The sequence below is a fragment of the Falco naumanni genome, chromosome 13, assembly GCF_017639655.2.
Source record: "Falco naumanni isolate bFalNau1 chromosome 13, bFalNau1.pat, whole genome shotgun sequence".
NCBI classification, from domain to species: Eukaryota; Metazoa; Chordata; class Aves; order Falconiformes; family Falconidae; genus Falco; species Falco naumanni.
Genome location: NC_054066.1, coordinates 9,544,856 through 9,563,561, shown reverse-complemented (window position 1 = coordinate 9,563,561; position 18,706 = coordinate 9,544,856). Strand labels below are relative to the sequence as shown.

The 18,706-nt window shown below is 43.6% G+C and overlaps 1 protein-coding gene across 1 annotated transcript in view; it reads left to right on the top strand.

Moving 5' to 3' along the window:
* The window catches only part of EPHA4 (EPH receptor A4), a 107,104-nt gene that overhangs the window by 34,088 nt on the left and 54,310 nt on the right, over positions 1 to 18,706 (top strand). Inside the window, exon 4 of the mRNA XM_040613674.1 lies at positions 8,557 to 8,712. Within this exon, the coding sequence (XP_040469608.1) occupies positions 8,557 to 8,712 (156 nt within the window). The remainder of the gene's footprint in view (positions 1 to 8,556; positions 8,713 to 18,706) is intronic.

Sequence of the window (18,706 nt, the reverse complement as noted above, 5' to 3'; positions counted from 1 at the left end):
TAGCAAAAGTGGGTGTTGCATATAAGCTATTATAATCAATTCATAGAAATATAAGATTTTCAAGTTTGTATATTTTTGGGAGGTTTTTTAACAGTTGTGATCTATAAGCTGTGTAGCACAGTTCAGAATAATTTGTGATAATTTTTAAGAATAAAAGCTAATTTTTCATTTTGGGGCTTTTCCGTGTGTGTCTATTGAGCTTATTTAACATGTCAATTGTACATGTATTTTTTTCTTCTATGCTTTTGACTGTCTGGTTTCCTTAGAAAAGGGTACCTGATAAAGTAGGTTTCAGCTTTTAAAATGATTGGGTTATCAGCATATTTATATTTCTTTTGTATGAGGTACAAGTTGGTTTGGAAAGTTTCTGTAGAAGACAAGCATAGCATTTCTCTGTGTAAAACCCAGGAGAACTGATATTGCTTAGGCGTAGCGCTTCAAAAACACAAACTCTGTCCCTCCAGGGAGGATTTGGAAGTGTAATGATGGCAGCGGTGCCGTAGGGCTGTGCCCACAGTGTGTGGTGTCCAAGTGCAGGGCTGCATGATAAAAAAGTCTGGCAATTGACTCTGAAGGCTGTATGAAGAAAATGATACTCAGGCAAACAAGGCTTCCTTGGCTGGAATTAATAGCCCATTCCAGTTCTTGTACCATACACCTGGCAGTTCTGTTTGTGCCTGTAGCGCTGCCTTGAACAGATTGCTGTATCAGATGTCCCATCCTGAGCTAGTGACTTCTTCATTTCTGTTTTCTTTCATTGGACTTCACGTATATTAAAAAAAATAATAAATTAAGACCTCGACTTCAGGAGAGCAGATGTTGGCTTGTTCAGGAATGTACTTGTCAGGAGGGCAGTGAAGAAACCCACATGAGCTGGTGGGTTGTGAAGGACAAGCTGCTGAAAGCACACGGCCGTGCCATTGCAGCTGCAGAGGGCAGAGTAGATCTAGCAGAAGGCCAGGGTGGGTGGGCAGGGAGCCCCTGGCACAGCTCAGACCAAAGAGAAGTGCCCAGGACTGTAGAATCCAGCCATTGCCTGAGGATGCGGGGGAGGAGTTAGGAAAGCCAAGGCTTGGCTGGAGTTGGACCTAGTGAGGGATATGAAGGACACAAAGGACAATGCTTCTGCCTGCACCAAAAGGAAGGCTGAGGACAATGTGCTCCCACCGCTTAGTGCGGGAGGAGACCTAGTGACCAAGGACATGGAACACTCTAAGGTACTAAAGGCTTTTTTGCCTTGTGTTTCACTGGTAAGGTTGGCCACCTGGCCTTCCAGGTCCAGAGGAGTCTGTGGAAGTGGTGGTACAGGAGAGGACTGCGTTAAGGGGCACTTAAGTGGACACGTATGAGTCCATGGGACCTGATGGGATGTACCTGAGAGTGCAGAGGGTTTTGGCCATAGTCAGTGCACAGCTGGTCCCTGCTGTCTTTGACCGGTTGTGGCAATGGGCGCCTTGCAGTCTGCAGTGGGTGCCTCATCCTTTTTTCTCCTGAGGATTCAAGAAGAGATCTTGGATGGTGATTGTGATTCATTTCCACACCAAAGATCTCTCAAGTTCCTTGCTCCTCACTTCTTTTAACTTCTGAAACTGAAGTAGGCAGTTGAATTTCTTGTCTCTCAGGAGCCAAAAAACCCCACCAAACCAACCAGAGAAGAAAGTCTGGCCACCTTTCAATGAGGTGATCGTTACCTCAGCGTGGATGCAATCAGGCAGTGCACCACTGGATTGCCAAAGGTTTGAGTCCTGCTGTGAATACCTACAGCTGCTGCATTGGAATGCTGCCCTCCTCTTCCTTGTCCTGCTGTCTGTGGTGAAGCCTTTCCTGATGGCCCAAAGGGCTGTAGCAGTCATCTGCAGCAGAGCCGCCACCACCTGGTCCAGCATGGCTGAGTCCTCCTGCAGTGGCTGGGGCAGGTGCAGGTGGCTGATGGAGAGTTGCCTCTGTGGTGGTGTGCGGCTGGAGGCCACATGCCAATGTCTGTCTTCTAACGTTTAGTTATTACATTAGGGAAAAATCCAGCCAGATAAGGGTCTCCCTTGGAGGATGTGGACTTCAGCCTTGGAAGGGTCACATTCTGCACAGGTTGGGAGGGGACAGCGCGGTGCAGGACCGCACAGCTGCTACCTCTGGCAGCACTAGCCCAGTGGAGCGGCTGGTGGAGAGGAAGGTGAGCCTCTCCTAGCCCAGTGGAAGCCGCATGGCGCACAGGCCGGGCTCCCCTGGGGCAGTGTGGGGAGAGGGGTCACATTCTGCTTGCAGCTTGCTCTGGGAGGGAGGTGGGTGGGAGGTGAGCGGCAGCAGCAGGGTCACATCACCTGCGGTGAGTGGCTGCCAGACTGCCGTTCCCACTGCAGGAGCTGCTGGAGGAAGCCGGGTTCACCCCAGCGGAGGAGCATCCCTGTGGGTGTCTGGAGCGCGGGTGCTTTCCTCCGCTCCTGCCAGGGCTCCCGCACTCCCATCATCGCGGGGTCAGTCCTCAGCATTAAAAAAAAAAAACAACAAAACCAAAACAAAACCATCAAACCACAGCACAAGCTGCAGACTTGTAGCCAAGGTTGCTACACTGGGGAAAAAAAATGCAAAGATTTTTTTTTTTTTTAAGGTTGTTTAGACTGGCTGTGTGAAAAGCTCCGCCACTCAGTTTATGCTGTGGCTTTGCACAGGAGGTCTGCATGTGTACCTGCAAGTATACCTGCGTGCACAGTTTCAGTGGCTTAAACAGTTTGGATTTCACATCATAGTATATTTGTGCTTCAAGGTCCCTTTATTTCTGTTTTGAATTTCCCAGGTTTGTCCCCAGTCACAGAATAAAAGTGTTCTGATGTCAGTCTACGCTCTTTCTCTAGTGGGATAGTGTGTGTATTTCCTAGTGTCATTTGTGCAGCAGAAATATGCACTTAATGTTTAGAAATACTGGTTTTCTCATAAAAGATATGAGTTAAATATAGGGAACTCTTTTTAATTTGTAGCAATTGTACAGTCATTAACAGGAGGCAAAGATCTTACGATGTGAACATCAAAGGAATCTGACGTTATTTGGAAACAGCATTTGGTACGTCACATCGAATTCTGCAACTTGACTTTTAAGAAAGGCTCAAGAGAAAGCTTCTTCTTTTTTTATCCTGGCTTCTAAGGATCTTTATTTATCACCCTCCGGGGCATTACAGTGAGTAATTAGATTGGACCAGGAGAACGACTTAATTTTACAAGAAACTCATTAATTCATCCTATTTAAAATCTTCTCGTTTCACCCAAAACCCAATTATGCTTGTAGTGGCAATGATCTGGAAAGGCATTGTCTCGTAGGTATTAGGGGGGCCACTGGGACTCCTGTGGTATTCATGTCGGGGAGACAAGGGTGACTCCCTTTCTTTGACTTTTAGGTCAAAAGAACTAGTCGCTGGGACAGCTTGACAATTAGAAAACCCCGATGAGCATTTGGAAGTAAAACAGCTGTACAATAACGGAGGGGTTCATGGTGCGGGGCAGAAAGCTCATCAAAAGAGACTATCCAAACAATTGAGTTCTATAATTAACACACAAAAATCTGTTCAGAAATGGTAATAACAGTAAAAGAGAGCTGAGAAGATGCAGCCTACTTACGTGGCAGATGTGGTTTTGTTACAATTCGAGAGAGAAAATCCGTCCTCTGAAAGAATAAGAACAACATTAGAGGGGAGAAAATAAAAGTAACTTTTGTTCCTAAGGGTGTAGTTAAAACATGAGCTTAAAATATTTCCAGACAGGGAAGAGCTGTAGAAAAAGTAACCAGCGATGAAAGACATGAAGTATGCTACCAAAGTATTTTTTCAAGTCTTTAAACACAAATTTGTTTTGTCACTGAAATTTATAAGCCTGATACTGAAATATTTGTTCTGAAATGTTTTGCTTTGTCCTTCATTTCATCAAGAATACTATTTCAGTTTTTTTTGTTAAAGTTGGCTACAATTGTTGACTTAAAAAGTTTTCCCCTTTTCTGTTGTGTGTGGAAGGAGATTTGATTCAAAATTGAATCTCAAGGAAATTTGAAATTTTCATGAGTATGTAGCTGATACACTTTTCTGCTTCAGCAAATAGAAACTATTAAATGCATAGATTCTGAAATTTCAGCCAACTCCACAGACTTCTAGCTATACTATTCACTTGCATGTGCTAGTAAATGTTATCAGTGGTGCGCTAGTCCCTTTGGGGAAGGAGGGGTGCCGCAGGAGCACGGTTTGTGTTTGGCTGCTGACGCTGTCCTGGTTGAGGGCCCGTTCCTGAAGCAGAAGTTGTTTGGAGGTCTCAGCCTTCAGCACAGCGATGTACAGGTGACGGCTCTGTAGTCCAGCCTTGCTGTGCATGTTCCCCTGCACAGGACTGTCATCCCACCAGTCTTTTTAGCTGCTGCTGCAAATCAGCACTTTAGAACATCCCTGTCAGATTTTAAGTTCACTGACGTTTACTTGAGCAAAACTCTGTTTCTGTGCTTGTTTAGCCACCCTGTTCTCTTTATTAGCTCCCAATCGGGAAAACAGAGTTTTCCTCTGTTGTGAGTTCTCCCCTTCGGCAGAGGCTGAGGCAGCAGGTAGAGACTGTTTCTGCTGCCCTGGGTGCCCGGGCTGCTGCCGGAGCCCCTGCCCAGCGGCTGTCAGCGCTTGGACCTTCCCCATCCCACCTGCTGCCCACAGTGCCCAGCCCTGCCGGCCCCAGGGTCCCGTCCCTCACCCGCTCAGAGTCCCACTCAGCCTCCTCCTGGGTGAGGAGCAGGCACTGAATATTTTTTTTTTATATATATATATATATGTACTGCATTTTTAATGATTCAGGAACTTGTCAACAAAGAGATTGGGATGGTTTCTTCAGAAAAGCCTTTGCAAGACATTAATCTTTTTCTTTTTTTTTTTTCTTTTTTTTCCTAAAGAACTCTTAAGCATGTCAAACCTTTTCCAAGCTATGATGGAAAGATTCATTGCCATTTCAGCAAGGATAAAGGAACAATTTCAGAGCAAGCGCCGGGGGATTTTTTTTTTAACAACTTTAAATTTGCAAGCGTGATATTTTTAAAGATCCCCCCTCCCAAATCAGAAAAAAACATAGCTTGTTTAAAAATTATTAAAAGCAATTTAATACCTATATTTTGTTTTAGCTGTGACTAAAAAGAATGTGACTAGAATCCCATTCACTATAGGATGAGTTCGTAGATTCTGTTTTTTTCACTTTTTTTTTTAGTGAGAAAGTCATGAGTCTGAAATTCAGGTTTTAATGAGAAAATAGAGTTTGAAAAACAGCTTAAGAAAATTTACATCCAGATTTACTAAAGTTCCATAATTCTTCAGAGTAGGCTTTGTGGTTTTAGCATGTATCACACTGGTAATTAAAAAAAAAAAAAAAGCATAAAGGCATATAATAATGACCAACAATGTTTGCCAAATCCTTTCTCGCTTTAAGAGAAATAGAAATCAAATAGGTTTTAACATTAGAACTCAAAGATATCAACATAAGTATTTCAGGTTGATGTCCATTTAAAATCAATGTGATTTGTTCTGGGGAAAAAACAGCTTTTTCATGCTGCAAATGATTTTGACAATTTTCCTTAGATCTAGTGCAGATGATTGCAACCTTGCTATGCTTGTGGGTGATCTGAATACGAGAAAAGATTTTTCTCTCTCTTTTTTTTTTTTTTTTCTTAAAAAACCCACCCAAAACCTAACAGAAAGAACTAATTAAGGCAAAGCTAAGGAATTGAATTCAAAGTTTGCATTGCACATGTGAACTAATCTTTTTACAATGGTATCTTTCGAAAACTGTGTAAGAACTCCATTCATCCTGGGTCTCGCCCAGCAAATCCTTCCTAGAAAAGCAGCTGCATGAAGAATTGTCATGAGCAAGCAATAAAGACTTTCAGGGAATGGGTTGTGTACAGGCTTCTTGTTTGCCTACTAAATCATTAACCTTCAAAAAAAGCCCATCCTTAGCCTTAACAGGAGCTGGTTGTAATAGGTGTGTCAGCAGTACTTCCAGCTTTTACAGGATTAGATTCGAGTTTTTAAGTGATGGTATCATGGAGCTCTTAGGGGCAAAGAACTACTGGTTTAATGCAACACACGCTCTAATGTCCTTTTATGTCATGTGCTGAAACGTGGTGAAACTCTGATGAGCACAGTAAAATGAAGAAAACTAAGTGTTCAGGAGTAGGTGATTTTTAAAGCAAAATGGCTGTGTGTGCTTTTTAGGAGCAGCCACTGTGTTTGGAGAGCTTTCTTCAGGTCTTGAAATATTAATGATCTTGGCTTAATATAGTAGAAAACAAAATATGGTGCATGAAACGAGGGGGAAAAAAATCCTTCCGTTACAGACTGTTGACCTTGCAGTACCAACTGTATCCATCTATTCCCTTTAAAACCACTGATCTGAGAAGACAGTGAGGAAGCGGAATCGTCGCAAAAATCTTTACCCATCACGTTTTCCTACCTTTCCAACAGCATATTACAGCCCGAGCAGGATCTTCAGCCTTGTACTTGACTGTTTATCATCTAAGTATTTCAATACTAGGAAGGTGCTGAGGTTGGCTCTTTGCTTAATAAAGTCTGTGAACAATGTTGTTCATATTAACAGTAATCTTAGAGTTTACATGTTTTATTTTAAAAACCTTGACTAATAGAAAGAATTCTGTGGATAAGAGCAGTCAGTCTGGTCTTGTATTCTGTTTTTCCATGCCTTGCCTTTATACATGGCAGCAAGATTCTGCCTGTCGGTGTCTGTCCTGGTCATATACAGGCTTAGGTGTATTTCTGATCTGAGCCGTGACAGTGAAAACCAGGAATATCTCAGATCAGCATCTGCCACTTGACTGCTGCTGCTGTTAAACCAGGCACAAGAGGATGTGTAGCGATAGTACAACTCACTCACCAGATATTGCAAATCATATCAAAAAATGAAAGGTAATTTTCCTTTTTTTTTTTTTTTTGTTGGATTTTTTTTTTCTTCCTTCCCCTGAGCAATTCACATCACAAGCAGAATAAGCTGTTTTACATGAGCTGCCTTTGTGTACTGCAACTGCCTGGCTGATCGGCGGTACCTAGTGGGTTTGTATTTGTGTTCAGGGACTAATTGTCTCTGATGTGGGGAGGCTGGGTTTGACCCCCGTGATTCTTCCCTGCCAAAGCTGTGGTTTCTGATTTTAATTGAAACCCCAAGGCCGTTTGAAGCGTGGCCAAAAAAGCACCTTGCAAGTTGAACCTTATCTAATAATGTGATGCATGTAAACTCTGGAAGCATAAATCTTCGTCGCTTGGGCGATGTGTTTTTATAAGGTCCTCTGGCCCGGTGACAGCCACGGCGAGCGGAAGCGGGCTGATCTCCCAGCACTCTTACAGATGGCACAGGGCACGTCATAAAGTTAGGAGTCGTTAAGGAAATTCCATAAATGGCTTTGGTTAATAAGAGTGAAGCGGCTTGCCATTTTATAAATGTGTCACTAAAATCCCTCTCCATTTCCCATTGGAGGGCTTTGTAAGAGAAGGAGGGAAAGCGCGAGGGGGACCAAGGGAAGGGTAAAACAGAAACAGCAAGCCCCGGCTGTGCGGGGGCCTGTGCCCTGCATACTGGAGCCTGTGTGTAGCAGGGGAACCCTAAAGGTAACGTAGGTGATAAATGACAAGATGTGAGAGTGAGTCACACAGTAAATACTGAGAACAACCTTTCCTTTTTACATGTTTGCATGCCTGGGTATTTTCTCTGTTCTCTGTAGCACTGAAAGCCAGTGGTGAAGGTGGGCTTTTATCTGTAGCCAAGGGAGAAATTTCTAGGATGACATACATGTTAGCCAGTATTAAAATGTGTTATTAATGATGCTAATGAGTTTTTTCCAAGTGATGTAAAAGTAGCCATTTGAGTAAGTCTTGCATTTATGAAGATGATGTCACCAAAAACTTGCCAACTGCCCATGGGACCTGGTGGCAGTGGTGCAGCTCCTGCTATGCGCTGCCTTTGAGGAGTGGAGAGCATTGCTGATTTCCTCCCTTGGGGAGAAGGAGCCACATGGATGCTGCCTTGCCAGGAGGGAGACGTGCCATTTCCGGGCATGTGAGGCATGCCAATCGCAGTGGGTTCCTGTCCCACTGCCTCTTAAAAATTGGCAGTGTCTGACTGTCAGCTGCCATTCCTTAAGCGGTCATAGAATAAACCAATTGCACCCCTTTTGTCATGCTCTGTGTCTGTGTGTGTGGGTGCAGGCGGACATGGGTTAAGCAACATGCAACTCCACAGCAGGCACAAAGAGGCAGCTGATTTTCTGGCAGTGTCAATAGACGAGTATAATTTTATTTTATTTTTTTGTTACCATCTCCAAGCCAGCTTTTAAAATGGCTCTTGTTGGAATTAGAAATCAGTGTCCCCTGACATGGGATTACTCATTAAGAGTGTGATGATTGTTAATTCTTCACCTGGGGCTAAGAGGACATCATTAGATCTCTTTGAAATGTCTCCTGCCTTGATTTTGAATAAGTAAGCTAGCAATTTATGATCACAGCCTGGGCAAGTAATACTCTCCCTTTCTGTTCCTCCATCTAGCTTGCAAAATTGGATACTACAAGGCTCTCTCGACAGATGTTGCTTGTGCCAAATGCCCGCCTCACAGCTACTCCATCTGGGAAGGCTCTACCTCCTGCACCTGCGATCGGGGCTTTTTCCGAGCTGAAAATGATGCTGCCTCCATGCCCTGCACTCGTAAGTTGGTCTTTGAACAGTCTCCTCCCCTTTTATCATCCATTTCTTCTCCTATCTTCTTTCATTGTGTATGTAGGAAATATTGCCCGGAGATCTGTGTCCGTAAGAAGTGTCGTCCACAGCACAGCATTCAGTAGCTCTTACAGCCCTTTGTGGATGCAGTTTGCATTTTGGCTCACGCTTCTGGGAGATAAAGTGTTAGTTCTCAGCCCTGAATTCCTAATGGTGACATGGTTGCACTGACCCTTAAGAGCTTACAGACTAAATAAAGCAGGAGATTGGGAGGAGACAAAGCTGCAAAAGAGGAGTGACTCGCACACCTCAGTAACAGAGCTGAAAATAAAATACAGGTCTAAGTTCCAGTCTGAGGACCTGTCCGGTAGATCACATCACCTTTCATCTCTTTAAATTTTGGTATTTGTAGAAATTGTGAAAGCTTTTCTCAAATTGTATGACCTAGGGTAAATAGGTAATATATTTCATTATGTATCTAATTTGCTCAAAATACAGCTGGTGACCCTTAGGAACACAAAAGTGCTCCCCTGGAAGAGGTGGTAATAATGAATCTTAAACCTTAATGAAACAAACACCCAAAGTATGGTTTGTTTTATCCTTTGTAGATAAATAGATCATATACAGTAAATGGAATTTGCTTTAATTCCACCAAAATGGCTTCAGCAGGGAGAACAAGAGGTGCAGCACACAGAGCACACCCGTGAGGCTGCTGGAGCGGCTCCTTGTCCTGTGTGTTGGTTAATGGCTCACACAGTTGAATGCCTGGGATTCCAGGAATGCCCTGGTGTTGAATTGTGGTCATCTAGTTCTTAATTTTTCACTTCTATAGGAGCAGAGCAGTTTGAAAGAATAAGTGAAAGGGACGTCTTTTACCAGGGGATATCCATGTGTGGCTTTCCTTGAAAGCTATTGGAAATGCTTCCAGATTTTTGGAGTTCAGCTGTATATTGAGGTATAGAGTGTGTTTGTGTCTGTGAGTGAGGGAAGGCTGAGATATTTCTTTTGTAATGTTTTAATATATTCTAAATTCATTTTGGAGAGATGACTCACATTTATTTAAATCTTAATTTCTCCCTTACAAGGCAGAAACAAAATATGTCCATAACTAAGCCAGCACTCATCCCTTCCCCACTCCCTCTTCATTCCAGCTGTTCTTCAGTGATGTACTCCTTTTCAGCTGCGAGTTTTGCTGGGTGGTGGTTAAGCAGGTCTGGGCATAGCCGGGAGCAGCTGCTTTTGCTTAGTAGGAAAGCAGAGAGGTCTGTATATTCCTTGCTAAACACTGACTGGGGATGGAGGTCTAACTGTATTGTGAAACCTTGCTGAAGTGGGTAGGAACATGCTTTTCATAATATAATCTATACTAGGAGACATAAAGCTTGAGCATTTTGATAGGAAAAATATCTTTATGCAACAATAAAACTATTGTTCCGAAGGAACACCCTAAATAACATTATACCAGCAAAAGTTTCTCATAAAGCCCTGTTCCTAGTGAATGATATCCTGACCAAATTGAAATCAAATTAGTAATCAACTGGTTGAATTTAAATAGGCACGTGCAGTGAGCGAAGTATGAGGAGAGAGCAAAACACTTCCAGATGGGGGAATTGTAAGCAAATTATGTTTGCTTGTATTGCAAAACGTACCCCTGCAAGCTTAGCCCTTTTTTGTCAAGTCTTGGGCCTGCTTCTGGCACCCGTCCCCATTGCTGTCTTTGGAGGTCAGTCAGAGTTGAAGTCCCACATCTTGGTCTTTTACCCTGAAAATATGAAAAGGGAAGAAGAGAAGGCAAGGGCCATGGTGCTGGCCTCGGCCTTCATCTCTACAGCAGACGAGGCGGACTCGGCATGCAAACGCAAGCCAACGCCGCAATCCCATGGACAGCTGGTCTTGGAAAACAGGCCTGTCTCTGGAGGTCCCATTTCATAGCTTTGCATTTTCCTGTAGCTTAAGAGCTTCTTTTTATGTGACCCAAGGTGAAGGAAGATGCAGAGGTTATTTCTGAGCTGGTTTGTGGGGCGCCGTTGCTCCCCCGCTGACTGCTGTGCTGGCTGACACCCCCTCTGCGAGGTCCACGTTAGCGGTGTTTGAGCGGTGCTGCGGTGGCCGTCCCTGCACGGGCACAAAGAGCAGCCCTGCGTGCCTGGTGCACCTCTGTGCTGCACAAGGAGTGGGGTGCAAGGGGTTTGGGGGGGGGTTCATCCATTTGCTGTGCCCCCCACCCCGGGTAGCCACCTGCCCACGCACTGGTGGAAAGCACCAGGAGGTGTTCAGAGGCCCTGGCTGAAGGCAGCCCCTCCGGGGGAAGCTCCCTGTTTGCCTGCCTTTCCTGACAAGATGTGGAGACAGAGGGGACCGTAAACATCAAAGGTTCTTTCAGATGGATTCAGGCTCTAATCAGTTCTTACCAGTTGGTTAAACCAGGTGACAAACCCAATTCCCTTGTGTTGACAGCCATAATAATCAGGCACCTTCTTTGTTCATTATGCTCTCTTTAACCCTGGTATTCTTATTCAGGCCTGCATTTAGTAATCGCTCAGTGTGACGGGGCACTAATGAAGAAATAAAACACAGTATATGAGATCTCTTCTTCTAGCAAAAAGATAGACTCTGCTCCACTGGCTTGTAAAATCAGGTTTCTGTTCACTTGGAGAACTATTAGACCAGGTGAATAAAAGTAACGTTGGGTAATTTGGAGAGAACACCTGGAATGGACTGTGGATTGATCCTTTCTTTATTATTTCTAAACACTTTTTAAGATGAAGAACTTCAGCCTTCTTAGGATGTGTTTTTGTAAAGCTTTCACCCTTGGCTATTGATTTTCCTCAGTAATAAACTGGCTGGCCTCGTCACTTATCTCACCTTCTAGGCTGAGAGAGGAAGCCTGTTACAACCTTCCATTAGCCTGATGATGCTAGTGGATGAAAGGGAATTAGAGAATTCCTCTTCCTTTTCCTTTCTCACAATTCCTGTGGTAAGTAATAAAAGAAATACCTGCTTCCTGATGCACTGCTCAGGAGTGGGTCTCGAGAGTTTTCTCATTCCATGACACCACTCTGACATCTCCATCCATTGCTGAGTTGTAAAAACTGTGCCTAGCCTTCAGGTAAGCCAGGCATCCTATCTAAACAAATAACTCAAACTCCGGTTTTAGCATTCTGCTGTTTTAGCTCTGCTAGAGTGAGTTGTTACATCTGGCTTGAAGCTTGTACAAGTAGGAGCAGAATGTGGTGGGCCATGAGCGTGGGAGGTGGTGGGGTGGGCTGGGCTGTGTTGGAAGGCCAGGCATAGACACCCTGACATACACATGTTTACTGATGCATCTGTTCCCTCCAGCTTGTCTCATGGGGATAATCATCAGTGTGTCTGTCACCACTGAGGAGCAGAGCCGCCCTGGATCTGCTGCTTTGACCTGACTTGGGAATTTAGACTTTCAGCTCTGAAGCATGGTGGGCTTGTCAGCCGTGTGCTTTGGCATGGAGATGATATGATTGACCTGTAATAAGCTTGAGCACAAACTGTGGTAAACACGGATGCCTTTCCCTTTTGGAAGTATTGCAAAAATAATGTTAAGGCAGCTATTCAGACCCTCATTACATTTCAGCTCTTGCTAAGAGGGTGGGATTTTCATAAGGTTAGAAATCTAATGGAGAATAAATTGCCGTACCAACACACAAATCCTTGAGGCTGGAAAGCAATCAGTCTCAATCATGGTCCTCATCCGTGAATTTCCTTCTGCATAAGCAGATACTCTCTGGATTGCAGCCTGGTGCAGGCAGGTGCAGTTCTCACCCAAGTTAATGGGCATTGGTCTTGTGTCCCCCCTGTTAATGAGTTGAGTTCTCTAACTGTTTCTTAACAAACAATGCTCACATTATGAATGAGAACGGGACGGTTTTGTATTGTTTATATTGTCTGTTTGATTCAGATTATTAATGATTTTTAATTGGGAGCCCATTACAAAAGAGAGATTACCGGCATAGAGTGTCCGGCCTGAAATCTGTCTTGGTAAATGACCCTGAATAATTTAGTCTGTTGTGCCACCCAAACAGTGACTGATTGATTGATATTTTGGCGTGGCCTGAAATATTTCTAAAACGGTTGCATTTAAGGCAGTTTATACCGGAGAAGCTTGGAGATAATGAGAGCAAATTTAGTGAGATGCAAGAGAAAAGTGCCTGCTTTAAAAGGGCTTTCTCCAGTTTAGGTTATCAAGAAATCGAAGAGCCTGACTTCAAACAGCAAACATCACTTACTTGTCTTTACATTTGCCTCTTCTAATTGAATTTAGCGCACTGCTGTATTTCCTCCAGAAAGTATATTGTTTTTAAATTACCATTTCAGTGCTATTACTCAAGTCTCCTGCTTCTAATGCTTTCTGACAGTTATCAGCATAATGAACCATAATGAAATGATGAGCAATCTACAGTGGAAACTCAGTGTGGATTCCACTAGAGCTGTGTGACTGTGTTGTTAAAATTTGAATGCACATTAAAATAACACTGTCCTTACTTGTTTCCAAGGTCAGGGCTTTAAAAAAGGTCTGAAAGGTCTAAACACTTCAATTTTGTAAATGTTGCAGTCTAATATAAGCCCTTAACGGAATCTTGTGTTGCATTTAATACATCTCAGAGATAAATATTTGACCTGCATTTTCAAAAAAGAGTGAATTTACCTACCTAATAACTGTTCTTGCAAATGAGTAATTACACAGGAGCTGATTATTTGAACATATGTTTATTATGATTGTTTAGACTTCTAAATAAACAAATGTGCTCTTTTTCCTTCAACTTAACTTGTGTCTCTTCCAAATTTCCAGACAGACGCCGATTATCACTGTTCTAGCTTTTAGAAGAACAAGAAAGTAGGGTACGATGCGCAGTCGTGCTGGCTAGTATGGCATGGGCGGCTTCGCCATGCTTCCTTCCCAGGGTTTGCACACTTGTCCTGGCACTGCTTCAGTCTAACCTCTGCTCTTGGAGCCCATTCTGTATAATAAGAAGTATGTGCCAATACAGCCTCTGATCTTCAGAAGTTAAATTTACGACATAATAATTCTTCCACTTCTTTATATATGTCCGTACCTTAAGGAAATTTTGTTCTTAAAACATCATATAAGGTTCATTATGTACACAGTACATCAAAATGTCTTTTAAGGTGCAGTATGGCAGTTGCAAGAGCAGAGGGAACAGTGGGCAGGCAGTATGGAGAGAGTGATTTTTCTTCTCCACGTAGGCTGGGAAAATAGACCATCCATTGCTGCATTGCTGCCAGACCGAGAGAAAGGGATTGTGAGTGATGGGAATCTCAAAGGAGAAGGCTGTCTCCCCTTGTCTGCGGTGACGGGCTGAATGAATTGAGAAAACATCGAATAAGAAGGGGAGTGGTTATGGCTTGAAGAGAAGGGAGTAATTTGACAATGTGTGTTTATAATCAGTAGACTTAAAATCATCGCTCCTTTAAATACAGCAGAACGTTTATTAGCTGTCTTCTGATTTTCTGGCCAGAGCTTTAAATTAACAGAGTCATCTGCTCAATTAAGAGGGGCTTTGATTTGGTTAGTCAGGACCCAGTTCTGTAGAGTTGTTGAAGTAAATTAGAGGGCTAACAGAGTAAGAAATTCAGCAGTTGGGCCAATGACAGAACAAATTATTTTTTGGTTGGATTTCTTTCCTGTCAGACTGTCAGATAACTTTTCTGGAATCCACAGTGGAATTCTTTTTATCTTGAAAGAGTGAGTGAACACAGGTGGTGTTGTCCGCAGCACAGTGTGTTAGAGTAGATGCAATAATGTGTCTTAGCATAGGTGGCAATGTGAAATGTTCTTAACACGGTGGTTTTTGGAAGAGAAACCCAGAGCCCACAGGGGTGGCACCTGCAAGCATCAGTTTTCCCCCACCTCTGCCAGTGGTAACTGCACCTCTTCGCTTCACTCCCTTAGCCTTGGAGGGAAGAGGAAATATTGATTGGATTGTTTGCCAGGTGAAAGGAACAAAGCCTTTTGTGAAGCTGGTAACCAGGGTTCTTTTGGCAAGTAAATAGGAAACTGTACGTGCCAGTAAAATGGGCATTGTATCATTGGCGCTGGTCCAGGATCCCTAGCTTGGCAGAACTCCCACTCAAGTCAAAGGAGTCTTGCCTGAGTAAATAAATTAAGAATTGTTTACCAAATCAGTTGCCTTATTAAAACCCAGTTGTAGTGCTAACCGTGCACGTAAAGAAGGGCGGTGAAAACAGAGCAGATGACTGATATTTCAAGTGGCTGCCGCATCTTGCAGGCTGTTGACTTTGGTCTCACCAGTTGTACAAACACATAATCTATAATGATAAATGGTCAGGAATAGCCAGGCACACAAGAAGTGAGGGTTGTCCGAACTGTCAGTGTTTGTGTAAATTAGCCCACAGCAACAGGAGACCTGTCCACAACTGCTGAAAGAAGCAATTAGTGGCAGCAACATATACAACTGTCACAGGGAAGTGTGGGCTTTATTTCTAAGCCTAAACTTACACAGCCCAGGTGTTTACTCTGCATTATAACTTGTCTTTCAGATGGTTAAAGATCAACAACAAAAGCTTATCTGAAGGGCTTCGCAGCTCACGTGCCGAAACGTTATTGACAGCTCCACAGTTGTACAGGTTTAATGAAGCTTTATGAGATGGAGAGGGGGCCAAAGTACTTCTTCTTGGAGGCTGTGCATGGCACTGCTTTGCCAGGCATTTTAGTGAGGGAACTTAAAGAGTTTATAGACATTGATTATTTAATAATTACTTTCTTTGCATCCGCTCTGAAAATAGCAAACTCTGTTTTCACACTCAGCCCTGCCTCCAGGGAGATGAATTTTAGGATCATGATCAAGTTAAAGAGTATTGATTAGAATTGTTAAAGGCTATTTGTACCATAACGGCATCGGGAGGCTTTGTTGAGAGAGCAGCGGCACGGTCACGGTGGGGGTGCTGGCAACGCAACTTAAGAGCCTTAGCAGAGTCGTACTGCCTCTTCGTGCCTGAGCTAGCCCCTCAAAGGTGCTCGATGCACTTGAAAGACATTCCATGGTGCTTTGTAGGTATGCTCCGAAGATATTTGGAGCTTTTCATTGCATGGATCTTTTCTTGTTTTAAACCTCTTTATTTGTTCGCTGTATTCTTGCTGCGTTGTGCACAAAACCTGGCTTTCAGATCTTGGATAGCAGGTGTGGTAAGCTTTTCACAGCTCCTGATAGTGCATTTCTAGTTAGGTTTTCTTGCTATTAGACCGTTGGATGCTTACTTCCAGGTGCCTGCTGCTCCTGTAACTTATCAAAGACTTAAATGCTCCTCTGTAGTATGGCCAAGGCCAAGTTGCCGATTCAAAACAGGCTGGTTCATACTAGGCTCTTTTTAAATGACGGTGAGTCATAGCAACCTTCCCTGTTGCATGAATCTTGTTTATTATGTAGCAAATTAGTTCAAGATTTCTGAATACCCTGAGTTCCCTTTGAAATCACCAGAGATGAAGAGGGTCAGTGTCTCCGGAGCAGGCTCATAAAGAGGATCCTTTTGTCAGTCCTGGTCCAAAGCCCATTGAAGCCTGCTGGTCTCCCTGATTGACTTTGATTAGCAAAGCTGGTGCTCCGCTGCATTTAACAGTATGTTTATAGGATTTTCTCAGTTCAGGGGTTAAGTTAGAAAGCTTCAAACTGCAGCAGGTTCTTGTGTAATTTTTGCTGTTTGTTGGAATAATTTTTAATCCTTATTAAGCTAAGGTCTACTTTTTCTGCCTCAAAGAGAGGTGATATTTTCCTCGAGGAGAGTGCAGGAATCGTTAAAGAAGATTAAAGTCTTTCCTACATGCTTCAGGTTTCCTGATGTCTGGTGGGAATTGCCAATGAAGCTTCCTTCCGATTTCACACTGTCAGGCGAACACAGACTGAATGCAGGGTGACAACCCACTTGAAAATAATTATCCATTGCCCTGGCTGCAGACACATCTGTTACCTGATAGAGAAATGTGCTTTTACACACGTGCACACACAGATTGAGTATATTATTTTTAAAATAATTTTCTCCTTCCAGGGCTCAAAAGCTTCATCGTGCTTGTTACTTAGTCACGTACATACCTTTTGAAAGCATATTGCTTTTAAAGGAAGGTGCATTTTAAATGCACTGATCTGGTGACTGGCTGGGTGCTCCTAACGAAGGCTTGCCTTCTTGAGGTTGTATGTTTGGAATATCTCCATTTGCACTTCCATGGAGAGTGTGGGTTTCAGCTTGCATTTTTAATAGATCTCCTCCCACAGGTAGATCTTGCATGGTAATAAATATTAACCGTACCATAGGTTAGTAGTAAACAGATGTGGTTACAGTCCAGATACTGATAATATCAGTTTAGTCCTTCATGGGTAATGTCGCTGCCAAAATAATCCACTACCAGTGTTAGTGGTCGAGAACGAAGCTGGCACGAAGAAAGAGGCTGCTGGTAAGGAGCCCTCTGCCAGGGGACAGGCTGTGGCAGAGTGCGGGCAGATGGCTGTTCGTGGCTTAAGAGCTTTATTTTGGGTGCCATCAGAGCGGGTTTCTTGTAAGTGCTAAATTAACTTTAAAGACAGTAAGTGTCAGAACCCTGTGCTGAGGTGCTTTTTGGTTTGCTTTGTGGTGGTTTTGCTTTTCTGTTGAAGAAAACAGTATCTTGTGGCTACTTGGGTCTGATAAAATTGGCCAAACCAAAGCCCACAACTTTAGCTTTGGTGCTTTTTTCCATGGGACCTCTGAAAAAAAGGAAAAAGGATTTTTTTTTTTTGTTTTTTGTTACTTGCCTGTAGTTTTGGTGAATAAAAGCTGTTTGCCTAAAGTTTGGAGCTGCTAGTTGTCTAAAAGTGGGATTTTGGCATCCTATCATTCTGAGGCAGCACAGAGCCAAGCTGCAAATTCCTCCTTATTTCTTGTCATTTTATGGGGCAGAGTCACTCAGGAGCTGTTTTGCTGGGAAACATTTCTTTCTCTTCTCCTTTCACTGCCCTTTAATCCACGCCTCCTAACCATGCACTGTTGCTGAACTAAATTAACTGGTTTAGTGAAGACAGTATTCTTTACGTCAAACAAGTCTGTCTGGTCCAGTTGTAGAGAGCTGTAATTGAATTGACTGCGTACACCCACAGAGACTTTTAGAGAAGCACCTTGCTGGGCAGATCAGGAATAAAAAAGGAAGATGTAAAACCAGGCTTATTAAAACCTTTGTCATAACCATTTAAATACAGTTCTTCAGCATGGTGCACTGGCAGTTCTACCTTCAGATCCCAGGGTTAGTTTCCACAGGTATTTTTCAGTTGCGTAGATCGGTCAGGTTTACAGCTGTAGGGAGAAAGGGTCGGCTGACTGGGTTGGAATCTGTCTGCACGCCTGACAAATCCTGCCTGTCTGCCTGTCTCGCTCGAGTCCCTCCAGCTCCAGGAGCCCAGCTCCAGCACGTTCTTTGAGATGGGTTCGTGGTATGCGGAATTTGTCAGGGAAGAGGCTCTCTCCTTTGGACTCGTGGCTTCGTGGTGGTGCTGAACTCGCGGTCCTGGCGCACCGTCTTGGCGCACCCTGGTTAGACCCCGTTGTGGGCACACCGAGGGTCCTGGCGCCTGTGCTTTCCCCTTGGCGTGCATGAAGGGCTGGGTGAGACCGATCCCTGAGGGCAGTAGGAATATTCACTCAGTTGCAGCTAATTGTCTTTATGCTATTTGCCTTTGAAATCATTCAGAGTTAAAGGCAGACTTTCTTTTTCCTCGGCTGAACGATTATTACCAGTGCCCCACTAGGCTGAACCTCCTGCACTTGTACTGTTATCCTTTGATGGCAGGAAGAAAGGGGCTTTGGGATAACTTCCTCAGCAGGATGGTACCCAAAAAACAGGCAAATAACCTGTTGATGGTTGAGCCAACAACCTCTGATGGTCCCTCAGTGCGTAGGGCAGCTGATTTAAATGCAAAGTACATACCTTGCAAATAAAGAGCTTACT